Source organism: Aedes aegypti, chromosome 2, assembly GCF_002204515.2.
Source record: "Aedes aegypti strain LVP_AGWG chromosome 2, AaegL5.0 Primary Assembly, whole genome shotgun sequence".
NCBI lineage: Eukaryota > Metazoa > Arthropoda > Insecta > Diptera > Culicidae > Aedes > Aedes aegypti.
In genome coordinates this window covers 218,520,882-218,536,393 of record NC_035108.1, presented here as the reverse complement: position 1 = coordinate 218,536,393, position 15,512 = coordinate 218,520,882, and the positions used below count along the sequence as shown (strand labels likewise).

General features: G+C 43.0%; 1 protein-coding gene across 4 annotated transcripts in view; it reads left to right on the top strand.

Annotated features, from left to right (window-relative positions):
- Positions 1–15,512, top strand: part of LOC5573556 (TRPL translocation defect protein 14) — a 93,782-nt gene that overhangs the window by 65,342 nt on the left and 12,928 nt on the right. For 3 of the 4 annotated variants that reach the window (XM_021844022.1, XM_021844019.1, XM_021844020.1), the window contains 5 exons: positions 564–692; positions 761–1,111; positions 1,174–1,501; positions 11,090–11,271; positions 12,012–13,000. In XM_021844022.1, coding sequence (XP_021699714.1) covers positions 564–692; positions 761–1,111; positions 1,174–1,501; positions 11,090–11,271; positions 12,012–12,076 — 1,055 coding nt within the window. In that variant the 3' untranslated portion in view covers positions 12,077–13,000. Of the gene's footprint in view, positions 1–563; positions 693–760; positions 1,112–1,173; positions 1,502–11,089; positions 11,272–12,011; positions 13,001–15,512 lie in introns of those variants that run through there. The other variant, XM_021844021.1, reaches the window with a different exon arrangement.

Sequence of the window (15,512 nt, the reverse complement as noted above, 5' to 3'; positions counted from 1 at the left end):
AAGCTTCGACCGTAGATATTTTCAAGATGGGACAACACAAGTGGGGTTTGTTTTTGTACAATTTAGGAACAAAGGCTACTTTTTTAGCAGTTTTTATCGAGCTTCTGACGATGTTGAATTGATTAATGCAAAAAACGCAAATCGGTCAAAAGTCGACATGGGACTGTTATGCGATTATGGGCAGTAAAACAATGCTGTGGTTTTATAATTGAAGATGCAAGATGGTGAAAGGTTTTCTAGATCACTTTTTTTGCTTTGATGGATTAGCGAGGTAGCAATTACGTCATTATGCCTAATCAGTTGATCGTAATCGATCTTTATAAATCCTATCTACATTAAGGTTGGTTTCCAAATACACAGAATAACGCTTCATTTTAATCTAATAAACTGGAATTCATATTGGTTGCAGTCATTATTAGCTTTGCACACATGTATCACTTTCTGTTCGACTAATATTTCATTAGCTTCTATGGTTATGGTTTGTTGATGTGAGTTTTCTAATCAACTATTGTATGTTGTTTCTGGCTACCCATATGTATTGATATTTTTCACTTTTCAAACAGCCTACAAGTTCCAGGAAAATTTGCTTCGTACGATGATTCAGATGGAAAACACCTTTTTTGAGCTTGGAAAATCATGTACACGAAACTGCCTGATTATCTGCGATAGAGGTGTAATGGACGCCAGTGCATGTAAGCCTCAGATATTGACAACAGACTTTTACTACAAATCTCCTATACTACTTTTCACTTTATTTTAGTTGTTTCCAAAGAAAAATGGGACCGTATGATGAGGACGAATAGCTGGAACTCGGTAGAGCTGCGCGACAATCGTTACAACCATATTGTCCACATGGTATCGGCAGCCAACGGTGCAGAAGCTTTCTATTCTACTGAAGATCATGCTTGTCGATCGGAAGGAGTCGATTTGGCTCGAGAGCTGGACTACAAATCGGCAGCTGCCTGGATTGGACACCCGTACTTTGATGTGATTGATAATTCGAGTGATTTTGAAAGTAAGGTGAATAGGATGATCGAATGCGTTTGCCAAAAGCTTGGTATCGACACTGGCGATCGTCTGTTGACTACTTCTAAGAAAGTCAAATTCCTGGGTAAGCTATCAATGCAGTAGACGAGGGTTTCGAGTAATAATGCTTTTTTATCCCATTACCAGTGTCAGACCTGCCAAAGGATTCCGCCTTCCCGGCGTTCCAAGACTTCGAAGTTGTTCATCACTATCTACAATCGGCTGGTCCACGGGTGCAAGCCAGGCTGCGGAAACGCGGTCAAAATGGCCACTTCAGTTATATTCATACGATTCGTCGTCCACATCTTCACGGGCAATCGATTGAAGTAAAAACACAACTTACACACCGAGACTACTTGAACATGCTCACGCAACGTGACGACGCTCACTTTACCATCTACAAAAAGCGTCGCTGCTTCCTTGTGAATAACCAATATTTCCAAATGGATATTTACAAAGATCCAGGCCATCCAAGGTGAGTCATTTAAAAAAAATCCATTGCGCTGAAGTATTATCGGATGATTCCTTAATGTGGATAATCAACTATAAATTGGTTTATCTCAATTGTGTTCACGTAACCAAAAAATTCGGCCCACTTATACCTGTTACCCAAGAAACTAAACCGACTTCTTAGGTAACAGGTATAAGTAGGTTGACTCCTGAGGCTCGTCCCTCATCGTCTTATTTGAGCCTGTTTCATCATCTACCCGATTGGCCGATTGGTTAGAAAAGTAAAAAAAGGGGCAGGGTCCCTTGAAGAGAGAAAACCACAATTGGGGCTGCAAGACGTAAAGAGAGCTAATAGTTCCAGGCTAAGGAAGTTATTAAGAGCCAACTACTCAGTCAATTCAATTTATTGCTAGAGATAAATAATTTTCAGGTATCCATGCAAGGTTTACATACACTGAAGAAACTGAAGTTATGTTCTTCATAACACCTTTCGTATGAAACAGTATTTTGAAAGATGAAAAACATTTCATACGATTCGTATGATGTCCATAACTCGCTTATGAAGAGCATACGAATTAAATTTAAGATTCATACGAGGCTCTATAACATTTCATACGATGTGCTTATGAAATCCAAAGCAAGCCTTGTTTGAAAAATATCATACGTTTTTCTTATGAACCGAGCATGGTCTATGTACAAATCGATTCCAAATGGAGTTTGCACAAAAGTAGCTCGCGAATTTTAAAGTTTTGGCAAAGGTCTTGACTGTGTTTGGAGGTAAAAAGTAACTATCGATAATCCTACGTAGAGTGCGGTGTAAATAGGGCGACCAAAAGATGAAATTTGCAAAGCTTTATCTCGTGCACTATGGGAAAAAATATGAGGTTATCGAAGAGGCTAGAACACGTGAGAACGTGAGTTTAGTAAGTTCTTAGATTTTATCATGTATTTCAAATTATTAATCGACAATCTTCTTCAGAAGCCGTTTTTCCTGAAGCGGTGCCAGACTGCCAGGGGATTTCAGTTCTGCCAACGGCAATATTCGATTGAATGGCAATTTCAACGGGGAGACAAACTATTGATTTAAAAATAATGATGAAAATGTATATTTTTAAGTAAATACTGTTTTCTTATTTTTTTACATAAATATAGCAACGTTTTATAAAGTTGAAGTGAAAAAGTGATATTCTATAAGACATATTAGAAAAACTAGAAGAAACGTCTTGTTACAATTGAAGTAATGCAAAAGGCATAATAATATAAAATAAATTTCATAAATGTTCGTACCAAGGTCATACTTAAATATGCTGTGATTCATACAAGTGCAATTTGATATTCATAACAAATATTCATAGATTTCATACGGCACATTATGAATTCTATACTACTGTACTGCAAAACTCATACTATACCACAAGCTAATTCGTTCATACCGTCGTCGTATGAAATTTATAATATTTTCTTCTAGTAAAATTTCATAACCGTTTCTTATGGTAATCGATATATTTTTTTCCTCAGTGTAGTTGACTGAATTCAGTTGCTCAATTTGAGTTCAACATTCAATAAACAATAACGATCTTGAGTTGCCGAATCTGATAATCTGAACAGTAGTATATTTGCCCATTACGTGCTGTTAAAATGCTGATTGCACTCTCTAAATAAGAGCAAATACCCGCCTGTAAAACGGTTCAGCGTCTACCAAGTGAGTGAAACTGATGCAGTCTTTTTTTTTTTTTTTTATTTTCCTTCTAAGCAATGGGGGGATAATCTGCTCAACAGACTCCGGACCGAGGTCCGGGAGTGTGGGGTTGGGGACCATTTACTACGTACAAGCAGTAAACAGGACTACACCCCCGACCCACTAAACCATTTCCATTGCCGCCAAACCCTTCGTCTCTCCGGGACCACCAAGAAGGCATTGCTTCGGAGAGGGGCTATTGCACATCGCATCCTCCAGGTTAGCTGCGTAGCCATGCAGCAACGAACATCGATGACACGCTTATGGGGGTCCACCAAGGTAGCATGCTGGCGCATTGCCAGCTTCCCGGGTGGTCCTCACCTCCCGTTGTCCGTTGAAGGCGGGCAGGGTCGACCACTAAGCCCGCGCCCAGCTGCACCGCAGGTATCAAGAACTGATACTGCGGGCTTCGCAATTTGACCTACTGAAGGCTCAGGCCCTATCAGCTAGCACGAGCTGGGATTGCTGACGAAGGGGCCTCCACCTGCCCCGAACAACCGGAGGCTCGTATCCACCCAGTAGGCCGGCGCCACGACAGCAGCGCTACCAGGATGTTCTCCCCGCGGCCACTTAATCGCTGTAAGGGTCGATTTCGACCGTAGGGCACCGGTATGACCTACGTAGCCGACTGCGAACCCTTGGACCACCTGTTGATTAGCGTCTGCACTAGTCACTCCTCGAGTCCACACGCCACCTCCTTTGGAGTTCCGAGACGATGTGGGTGATAGCCGATGAAACGGCATTCCAGCCAAACTCGTCTGCACACATCCTCTGGACCAAATTGTCCGGAGTCGTGTCCGCATGTGGCAAACATGCGGTCACGCATTGTGCGGAAACGCGGGCACACGAACAAAACGTGTTCCGCCGTTTCCTCTAAACCTGCACAAACTGGACATTCGGGAGAACCCGCATGACCGAAACGGTGTAGATATTGTCTAAAGCATCCATGACCCGAAAGGACCTGTGTTAGGTGGAATGTTAGTTCCCCATGGCGCCTATTGACCCAGATATCTAACCTCGGAATCAACCTGTGAGTCCACACTCCCTTGGTGGAACTGTCCCACGCACGCTGCCATTTGACCATGGAGGTCGTTCTGGCAGTCCTGCGTATGCCTCTTGTGCCGCGCCTTTCGAAGCACTCTATGTCTTCCATGATAAGGATACCAATAGGCATCATACCGGTGATGACACAAAGTGCATCGTGTGACACGGTACGGTACGCGCTCGCAACCCTCAGGCACATTAGCCTATAAGTACTCTCTAGCTTGCTACGGTAGCTATCGGTACTCAAAGCCGTGCCCCAAGCCGGGCCACCATACCTCAGTATGGACGAGGCGACACTGGCCAGAAGCTTACGCTTGCTGGCGTACACCGCAGAGCTATTGGACATCATCCGGGACAGTGCCACAATAGCTGTGGAGGCTCTCTTGCAGGCATAATCGACATGGCTACCGAAGGTTAGCTTGTCGTCGATCATCACCCCCAAGTGTTTGACGGAGCGCTTCGAAGTGATTGTGCAGTCGCCTACACTGATCACCGCTTGCTGCACCGACTTTCGGTTGTTGACAACAACAGCCTCCGTTTTGTGGTGAGCCAATTCCAGTTTCCTGGAGCTCATCCACTCCTCCACAATTGCGATCGAGTGGGCTGCAGTCAATTCCACTTCTTCGATCGATTCACCGTAGACCTCCAGCGTAATATCGTCGGCAAAGCCAACGATGACCACACCCGCCGGGAATTTTAATCTCAACACCTCGTCGTACATGACATTGCATAACACCGGACCCAGGATGGAACCTTGCGGGACTCCTGAGGTTATGTGAAAGCACTTCCGACCCACCTCTGTGTCATAGACTAATACCCGATTCTGGAAGTAACTTCCGAGAATCTTGTACAGGTACTCGGGTATCCCCAGACGCAGGAGCGCATCAGCAATAACCGCCCAACTGGCACTATTAAATGCATTCCTTACATCCAGAGTCACTACTGCGCAGTAGCGAATACCCCTCCTCTTACGCTGGAGTGCTATCTCAGCCGTTTTCTTAACCGTCAGAATAGCGTCTACAGTGGACCTCCCTTTCCGGAAGCCGAACTGGTTGCCTGAGAGACCATTTACACCCTCGGTGTACCTCGACAGTCTGTTGAGGATGATCTTCTCGAGCACTTTCCCCACCGTGTCAATCAAGCATATTGGTCTATACGCCGACGGGTCACCGGGTGGTTTCCCCGCCTTTGGCAATAGTACCAGGCTCTGCCTCTTCCACGCATCTGGAAATACTCCCTCGTCCAGGCATATCTGCATAGCAGATCTGAACATACCGGGAGCCTCCAAGATTGCGACTTTGAGGGCCAGGTTTGGAACTCCGTCCGGACCTGGTGCCTTCCTCATGCTTAGGGATTTTGCAATCCCTACAAGTTCCTCATCAGTTACTCTATCCTCATCACCAGCCCCAATCCCCGGCTGTCCTACAAAAGGAGGCCATGGGCTAGGGTTGTGGCGCGGGAAGAGCCCCTCGATGATCCCCTCCAGCATCTGTGGAGACTGCTCCGTAGGAGCAATTGCACCTCTTGTCTTCGCCATTACGATCCTGTAGGCATCACCCCACGGGTTCGCGTTGGCACTCTGACAGAGTCCCTCGAAGCAGGCCTTTTTGCTTGCCCTTATCTCAGACTTCAGCGCGACTTTGGCAGCGGTGAACACCGCCCGTCGTTCTTCACGCTCCTGCTCGGTACGTGCTCGCTGCATCCGTCTCCTGGCCCGTAGGCAGGCACGGCGCAGGTTCGCAATAGCTTGAGTCCACCAGTATGTCGGTGGTCTCCCATTCCTAGGGTGGACTTTTCTAGGCATGGTCGCATCGCATGCACGCGTAAGCACCGCTACCAGTTCGTCCCCGCTTAGGCCAAGTAGGTTACGCTCACGGCGGAGCGCCTCCCTAAGTACTTCATCATTGAAGTACGATGTCTTCCACCTACGAGGGCTTGGCCTTGACCTAGCCGCTTCCTCAACCCGCTGCCTGCTGTTGTTGTAGTCGATACTGTAGCGAACCGCCAGGTGGTCGCTGTGAGTGTAGGCATCGTCTACCCTCCAGTTCAAACTACTCGTTAGGCCAGGACTACAAAAAGTAACGTCGATAATCGACTCCGCTCCGTTACGGCTGAAGGTACTTTTGGCACCAACATTAGCCAGATCGACATCTAGCACGGCCAGTGCCTCTAGCAGGATTTGACCTCGCTGGTTCGTGTTACGGCTTCCCCATTCCACGGCCCAGGCATTGAAGTCACCCGCTATTACAACTGGCCTTCGCCCTGTCAGCGCGGTCGTCATACAGTCCAGCATCTGCGTGAACCGCTCGGTCGACCAACTCGGAGGCGCATAGCAGCTACAGAAGAGGACCCCGTTTACTTTGGCGATCACGAAGCCCTCGTAGGTAGTAGACACCAACTGCTGGACAGGGTATTTACCCGTTGTCCATATCGCCGCCATTTTTCCGGATCCATCCACGACCCAGTTGCCGTTGCCGGCGGGTACTCGGTATGGGTCCGATATGATGGCGATGTCCGTCCCCCACTCAGCAACTGACTGGTACAGCAGTTGCTGAGCTGCGTCACAGTGGTTCAGGTTCAGCTGCGTTACCTGCACTGTGATTTTTCGTTGATGGCTCGTTTGAAGGTCGGGCACCTTGAGCCTCCCGTTGGGTGATTGTTGTTCACGGACTTGCCGGAACAATCAAGCACTTGGGAGGGTTCTTGCAGCCTAGTGCCTTATGACCTTCCTCACCACAACGCCTGCACAACTTAGTCCTATCAGGGCCTTTACAGCCCCATGACTTGTGTCCAGGTTCCCTGCACCTAAAGCAGATCACTGGTTGCTCATGTATGTTCAGTGAACATACTGACCAACCAACCTTGATCTTACCTACCTTAGCGGACTTATTTGCGTCTGCCACAGGTAGGTGTACTAAGGCCACCTGAGTACCTGCCGGACCTTTCCGTAGCTGAACGGCGGTGGTGGGCACCTGCACTTCGCACTGTTGCCGCAGTGCCGTGACGAGCTCTTCTGCGTTAGTGATCTCGTCAAGATTCATCACCTTCAGAGTCACTGACTGCGTCAGAGCCCTCACTTCAACACCAGCGCCAAGGACCTCTTCCGCCAAACTTTTGTAGGCGGCGCCCTTGCGCTCCTTGTCGCGCTTAAGCTCGAGGATCATTTCACCTGTACGAGTGCGTCTGACACTGCGTACGTCGGCTCCTAGATCCGCAAGCTTCGCGTCACTGCGCATCGCCTTCAGGACTTCCGAGTACTTGGACTCTTCCGTCTTGATGATGATCGCATCACCCTTTTCGCGCTTGGCACCTACCCTCCTACCTTTCTTAGGTCTGGTATCCCTGCGCTCCTGTTTCTCCTGTTTCTTCTTCTTCTTCTTCCTCACTACGGTTGTCCAGGGGGCGTCCCCCCCCCTGCTCCGCCCTGACCTGTGGTGATGGAGGACCTCTCAAAGGTCGCAACCCCCTGTTCCCATCACTCCGTGAGGGGCCAGCCTTTTCGGGCCCACCCTTCTCGGCTTTCCGGGACGCCTGGCTGGGGTCCGATTTTCCGGCACTTCTGCCGGTTTTCGGGGTCAGTATCCGCCTGGCCTTACGAGCGCCGCCGGGTAGCTCCTCCCCTGACGGCTGCCTCGCGCGCTTCTGCGATTGCTTGCTGTAAGCATTCGCTTCCACGCTTTTGGGGCTGCCCGCGAAAACGAAGGGTTCCGTCTGGGTAGACTTCGGCACCTTCAGTTCCACGGGTTCTGCCGCAGCCACAGTCACCATGGGTTCAGCATGGTTCTGCTTGGCCGCCAACATTGACTTACGAAGTCTAAGCAAGGCCTGCTTGAGGTCCTTGCTGATGTTAGACTTCGAGGACGCAAAGTCAATTATGGAGTCGAGCTGCTGTGCAGCCACTTCCATCGCAGAGAGCCCATCTCTACTTTTATTGATGGCCCTCATCAACCACGCTCCATCCATAACTTCACCCGATGCGTTAGCCGGGGATGAAATATGGGTTCCAGCACTGGCACTACGTGCACTGCTGCCTCCTCCTGCTTCTACTCTCCTCAACGGAGATCTAGCTAGCCCACTTCTTGCGAAGGGGTTCGCTTCCCTACTACTGCTACTACCTGCACTACTACTATTGTTTTGATTAGATATTGTACTCATTTTTGAATCCCACGAGTAGCACGGGAAAAGAGGTCCACCACGCCAGAGCCCTGCATTAACGCGGTAAGGGACAAAATACTGTGAGGGGTGCCCAGGTGCCCCACAGGCTCCGTTAATGGCCGAACATCTTTTTCACCCCTTCGACCATTCATTCCTCAGCACGGTTTTTCGCATCACACCTTGAATTGGGGTTACCCCGTTTGGTGGACTCTTACCACCGGAACGGGTTGTCCGTAGTTCTATTCTAGACGCCGGAACTACACGGCCAGTGATGCAGTAAGTCTTAGCTCACGAGAATGTACACCAGCACCTACTCTTCCTCTAATAATGGGAGTCATCAGTGTAACAGTGTTCAATAAATGGAACACCGGGATAAGTTGCAGCAGGTGGGGCAAGATGACATGCAGATTTTCGACCATGGTGTTAATAAATGATGGCAAACTTGCCTTCCCTGAGTGGCTCCATTTCCATTTGCAAACTGTTCCGGTAGTTCAATTTCCCATCATTTTGAGGAATCATTTGGAGCAAGGATTTTGTTCAACCGATTGACTTCACGCAAAATGGAAACATTTAAAAGATTTGCAAACCGACTTACACGACTCTGATCCAGTTAAACGGCATCTGTAACAATTATTTCTACATTATTTCTTGAGTCTAGTCATATCGGAACTTCACCATGGGATCCCTCTTGTAATCTTCCCAGACCGCAAATGACAAGTTTCTTCAAAAGCTTCCATAATGTAGCACGTTGTAATATTAACGGCATAATTCAAGTCACATGGCGTATCGATGAACGGAAAGTCTGAAAAGTTACATTCAAGTATTCAAAAAATGGTTTTTATTATGACACATGGCAATTCGTCAACTCGTGACTAATTTTAATCTTCGCTCTGCTCGAACAATCTAACAATTCTTTTCTGGGTGATTGCCTACACTAAGTAATCCAAAATCTGTATTCCATGTATTCCATCAGAAATCAATATCTGAGCGCATATGGTACGCACTATACGGCAACTCGTTTGAAATTATTCGGTAAAAAAACGAAAAAAAAAAGATTTTTTCTATTCCATTCTAATAGGGCGATATTCAAAACTAAAAAGCCAATAGACGGCTCTTTTTCAGTGGTAGCAAAAATGAAATCCTTAATCAAAGGAAGCACCACGGAAGATGAACTAAACACAAAAAGTTGTGTATTCACTTTACACTTGATTTCTTATCACTACTTTTTCGATCCAGGTTGCTAAATGCAAGTAATTTACGTTTTTCATTATTTTCCATACGTTTTTACAGTTCTCCGACTACCATTCTTCCATGCGCTTGTGTTGAAGGTTTGAAAAGTTTGAGAATCCAGCGTAGCGCGATCAGTGGGTGGAATACAAACAACAGTGTCGTCGCTCGGCGGCCAGTGAAAGAAACTAAATGTTCGAAAGGTTGTTGCCTGTACTTTTTGCCGCTGGCGCTAACCGTTAGCGGTTACGAACGAAATAAACAGTCGTTACCCTATTGCGACAGCACAAATGGACAACTGTGGTAGTCAACTCAAAAACGAGTGCAGCAATGATAACATTCTTAACGTTCAAGAATCCGTCATCGAAACTTCAAAAGCAGTTTTTCTGTTCAAAACCAAACATTATTCGATAAAAATGTGTTCACTGTGGTTCGGTTGGACAATGAAATACAGTGAACACATTTTCGTGTGAAGTTTCTTTCATTTTGTAAATTGGGTCCTAAAATTGTTGATGAATTCTTGTTTTTTTTTTCAATTTTTCCTGCTCAAATAACTACTGTAACATATTTAAACTTTAATTTTAAAAATATCTCCTAATATGAAGCTTGACACTTTTCATCATGTTTGACGTTCACGTTGTCGACAAAAATGCTACAAGGGTTTTAGTTTTAACACTGGGATTGTTCCTATCTAACATTTCGAAAGGGACATGGAAAACAAAATATACCCAAAATTTGAGTTTAAACCAAGGGGTGTGACAAAGTCTCAAAAACCATACAAAAATGTTTATTGGACTTAAACCAACGAAAATTATTTGAAAATTAAGTAAACATGTGTTTTTGGCCTAAACTTAAGCGTTTGGTACTAAAATTAAGACAGGGCTTTAGGACTCTATTACGAAATCAATGACGAATCCTGTCCCTTAACTAGCACGCATTAAAAAGTGGGTCTACGAGGTTACCTTTATATGAAGTCCCCTTACGAAAACAACATTCTAGAACTAGCGCCACTGGGGCTCTGCCATTTTGATGAATCTGCAAAGATAGTTTTTTTTATGCTGAAGATTGAGCTGAGCTTTCTTAACGTTCAACGCTTCGTCATCGTAATCATAGTCAACATCGAAACTTCAAGAGTTTTTCTATTCAAAACTTAATATTCGATAAAAATGTGTTCACTGTGTTTCGGTTACGAAAAAAAAAATCCGAAATCAATGACGGATCCTGTCCCCTTAAGCGCAGCTAGTACCCCACTAGGCAGATTAATCCTTTTCAAATCTCAGAATCTCTGTATCTATTTAGAATCGCACACGGTGAAAAAGCACAGAATACACTGTGTAAGCATATAATGCGAAACCATAGATATGTGATATTAAAAGAAAATCTTACTATCTTACTCTCGTACCAAAAAGTCCTTTAGTTGATTCATTTATGTTATGTTATTTTTTTCAGGTGCAAGGGGTTAATTCTGCTGGAGACGTACACCTCGCTGAGTGGCGATAAGCTGAAAGGTATTCTACCGAAGTTTCTCAACATAGTGAAGGAAGTTACTGGCCAGCCAGATTACTCTATGTTCAATTTATCGTTGAAGGAGGATTGGAGTAACACGAAAAAATTCTGCTACTCCCTTCATGGTAAGAAAACTGTCTGTTGCCACAGCGCTACAAACACTGGACCCAGCGACAGTGACAAATAGTGTAACGTTTTTAATGATCGTAGACATTGTTTTATGCTCACTCCGCATCGTATCTTCTATTATCTCCCCAAACAACTATTGTGTGTACCCAGTGTTTAGGATGCATCGTATAATTATTCAATGGCTCAAAAATCAATCTACTAACATTTCAGTTATCATTTCTTTCCCTCAATTCTATCTTCTAACATTATTAGGAGCAGTTCATAAATCGCGCTTGTCTATGTATCTTTGTATTGTACGAATTCAAAATACATTTCTTTTTGGTAATTTGAATAAGTTTTAATCCCATAAATTGCGTGTTTTAAGAACTGCTCCAAACCATTCGCTTTGAATGATATCTGTATTTACATTTGCTTGAAATTGATTTCCAACTAAAAAGTGCAAGTAATGTGCAGTCAGTGATTTTTTTTTCTTTTATGTAACTAATGTCTATGTAACATACAAACCCATCAACTGTATCTGACACTGCGATTCCTTTTGAATTGTATTGTGAGACCGCTTAGTCCTTGCCTAATCATACTTTCATTTTCATTGGCATTAGCGTAGTTTGATATTTTGCCTGAGTTTCAGTTCAGTAGATCCAAATTGCTTGCGTTTGAACAAATAATTTACCCAATTGGCATATTTATATTAGCGTAAAATTCTGTTTCTTTTCTTTTTTTATTTTCGGTACTCTAGATCAAGATGAAGGTGAGTTTAGAGCAAATGGACACTCGCAAAAAATGATTAATGGTAAAGCTTAATGGTTATTAAGTGTATTATTGCTATTTTTTTCTAACCTCAATTACATCTTTTAATTGTGTAATAGTATACTCTCGCTCGAGTAACATTTTGTAACATGATTAGCTATATTTGATTTCTATTTGCATCTTTGAATATTTCCCTCCAAAGAGCGACATTTTCATAACTTTTTTTCTTTTAAGAACCAGTGGTTTTAAATTAGAAATCTACTGTTAAAAATACTTCATTTGGATATTTTTTGTATTTTCTCTATTTGCTCAAAACCTATTGCCCCGCAGAGGAACGTGTTAAATAACATGGTGTATAAACATTTTTTGCAGTTTTTGTAACAGGCAAAGCAACAGCATAAACAATAGCAAATGCCCTTTATTGGTTGCCTGCATGAAATATTTAAATTGACCAGAGGTGAGCAGAGCTCCACTTTCTGATCGAACTTAACAATACTTAAAAAAACGATGTTTACTTAAGACAGTTACTTAAATATACATTCACTTAAAAGTGCTAGCAGCAGGGAATAAACAAGCTTTAAACAAAATAGATGAGAGCATAATTTAGCCAACAAACAACTGTATTTTTGCAATCAAATCATCGTGTCGTATTGTTATACTAGTCCAGGTATTTCTAATGTTTTAGTTATCATTTCATTCAGATATATTTTAACAGCCAAATATATTGTCTTCGAATATTTAAGTCATTCAACAATTAAGAGCAAAATTTCAAATAGATTGGCTAAATTATCTCTGTCCTCTCAATCGCGCAGAAGAGGCGTACGTAATTTGTAGAAGACAAAAAAAAAACAAATCAAGCAAAGCAACCATCAAATCTGTTTTGATTGTATTTTATATGAAAATATTGAACCTTTTCTCAGAACAAGCACTGTATTTGCGTTTGACAACATAAATCCATAAACACTGAACTGCTAAAAATGGCGTTTTATATTTTGATGACAAGTCCTGAATAGTTGTCAAAGATTGCGGCTGCGTCGGTCTTCCCTGTCCTCTTCCACTGCGTACAGCCAGTGTATTCGTGGCTTTCACGAAGTCGCCGACCTCTACTCTTAAGGCTGCCGTGTGTTATACGTCTTGTATTATTAAATCCTTTATACGTATATTTGGAACAACTCGTAATGCATGTGTTAATCATCCGACACATTTGGTATCAGCCGATGGGTCCATCTACTTTCAGTGGAGTTAACCCATTTCTGTTGCTAACCTCTAAACGTTGTCTCTTTACACGCATAGCGGACTCCGCTGATACCTCTTTGGTTGAACATCTTCCTTGACGACGATAGGACTGCTACCTAGGAGAACCCTGTCGCACTTGGCTCCATCTACTAGCATGTACTTTGTCTTGGACTCATTTACCACCAGTCCAACTTTTGCCTCGCGGTTGTACAGATTTGCCACCTTTTCAAATGTTCAGCCGACAATGTCCATATCATCCGCGAAGCAAACAAATTGACTGGATCTCGTGAAAATCGAACCTCGGCTGTAAAACCCGGCTCTCCGCATATAACACCTTCTAGCGCGATATTGAGCAACAGGCCCAAAAGTCCCATCACCATGCCGTAGTCCCCGGCGGAGTTCAAACGAACTGGAATTGTCCTCAAATCTTCATGCAATTTTGCACACCTTCCATCGTCGCTCTTATTAGCCTTGTGAGTTTCCCGGGCAAGCTGTCCTTGTCCATTATTTTCCATAGCTCTACGCCAGTGATGCTCAGGCTCATTTTTCAATCGCATGTTTCCGAAGACCGAAGATAGGTATCCAAATAGATTAGTGTACTATTCATGATAATTTTAGAAGTAGTTCAGCCTCCTCACGAAAAATTGTATGAAGTTTGTCACATTCAGGAAAACCAGACAAAACATGCGGCTGCACTTTGGATCCAACATTGTAGCAAAAGTGAACACATTATTGTCAAAAACATTAGTTCAAACTCCTCAGCTTTGTGGGGACGGACCTGGTGTAGTGGTTAGAGTAAGGTGGGGCAAAAGTTCGACCTTAGTGGTATAATCAAAGTTTCCAGGAAAATAACAGCAGTTAAAACAAAACAAATACCATACAGTGAACCTTCAACATATTGGCTATAATTTTGCTGAACAAACATGGGTAAAAATATTTACCCATTTTTAGTAATAACAATTTCAAAATTGATTGTCTTAAACGAACTTTTGCCCCACCGGTGGGGCAAGAGTTCGAATCTAGTGTGGGGCAAAAGTTCGCTAGCTAAAATACAAAATATCGATACTTTTATGACAGGCATACTTTACACCAGCCGTAAACTTAAGTTTGCCGAAAAATATACACTAATTTTTTATCAAAAAATTGACCAAAACAGGGTTAATTATAATATAGGGGGAGATCCCCCAGTACCGGACACTTAAGCCACTAAATTCATAATTCGAAAAATATTGGTTTTATGAGCTCGTGTTACCCATTAATGATAAATATTATCATTTTTATAGTGTACAAAAATAAATTTGTAAATATAAATATGAATTTTGGCATTGCATTTTGATGATGTATTTTAGTATCAAATTGATCGATCTTGAAAGGTGGCACCCAATACCGGACACAATCTGGAAATGCCTCGAATTCTGTAAATTTGAACATCATTGAATGTGTACACTATAGGAATAGTATATAATTGCCAATTTTATGCATTTGCAACATTTACAAGAACAGTTTGAGTTTTTCTTAGTTTTCAAGATGTCCATCAAAATCCTCTTTCATATATGATGAAAAGTACCACATTTTACGATGTTGTTCTGAATGTTCATTCTTCTTGATTTTATCGCATGTTTGATACCATGATCGACGGAATCCATGAAAAATGAATGTATTTTGAGACACTGGTACAATAATTACAAAGATAACATATAACAAATCAAACTGTCCGAAACTGGGGGACAGGAGGTGCTTAACCAAAATTGTAATTTGTCCATATTAAGTTCCATTATGGTACAAAATACATTTATACTATCACATAAGGATTATTTTCGAACATGCTTGTGTGATCCAAAGTATTTTTTTCATATTCAAAATAATTACTAAATAGGGTCAATATTAAGGCAATACGTCAATTTTTTTAAGATTTTCATTTTTTTTTTTTTACTTTTTCAAAAAAGCATGCATATTTCAAGGATGTGTTATGCTACGCAAACATTAGTCTCCATAATAGCTTCCTTTCCTTCTAATACACCATCTTGATTGGATCATGATTTCTCAATTTTTTTACTTAGTCCGGTATTGGGTGCTGTCCGGCACTGGGGGATCTCTCCCTACTCAAAAATAGCAGTTTTCGTAAAACTAAGTGAAAATGAAAAATATTGGTGACATTTTTCGCACGATCAAACAAATTTTGCTAAATTTGAAGATAATATGCCGATTTTAGGCAATTTGCAAATTTTTCCGTGAGTTTATACATGGGTCGAAC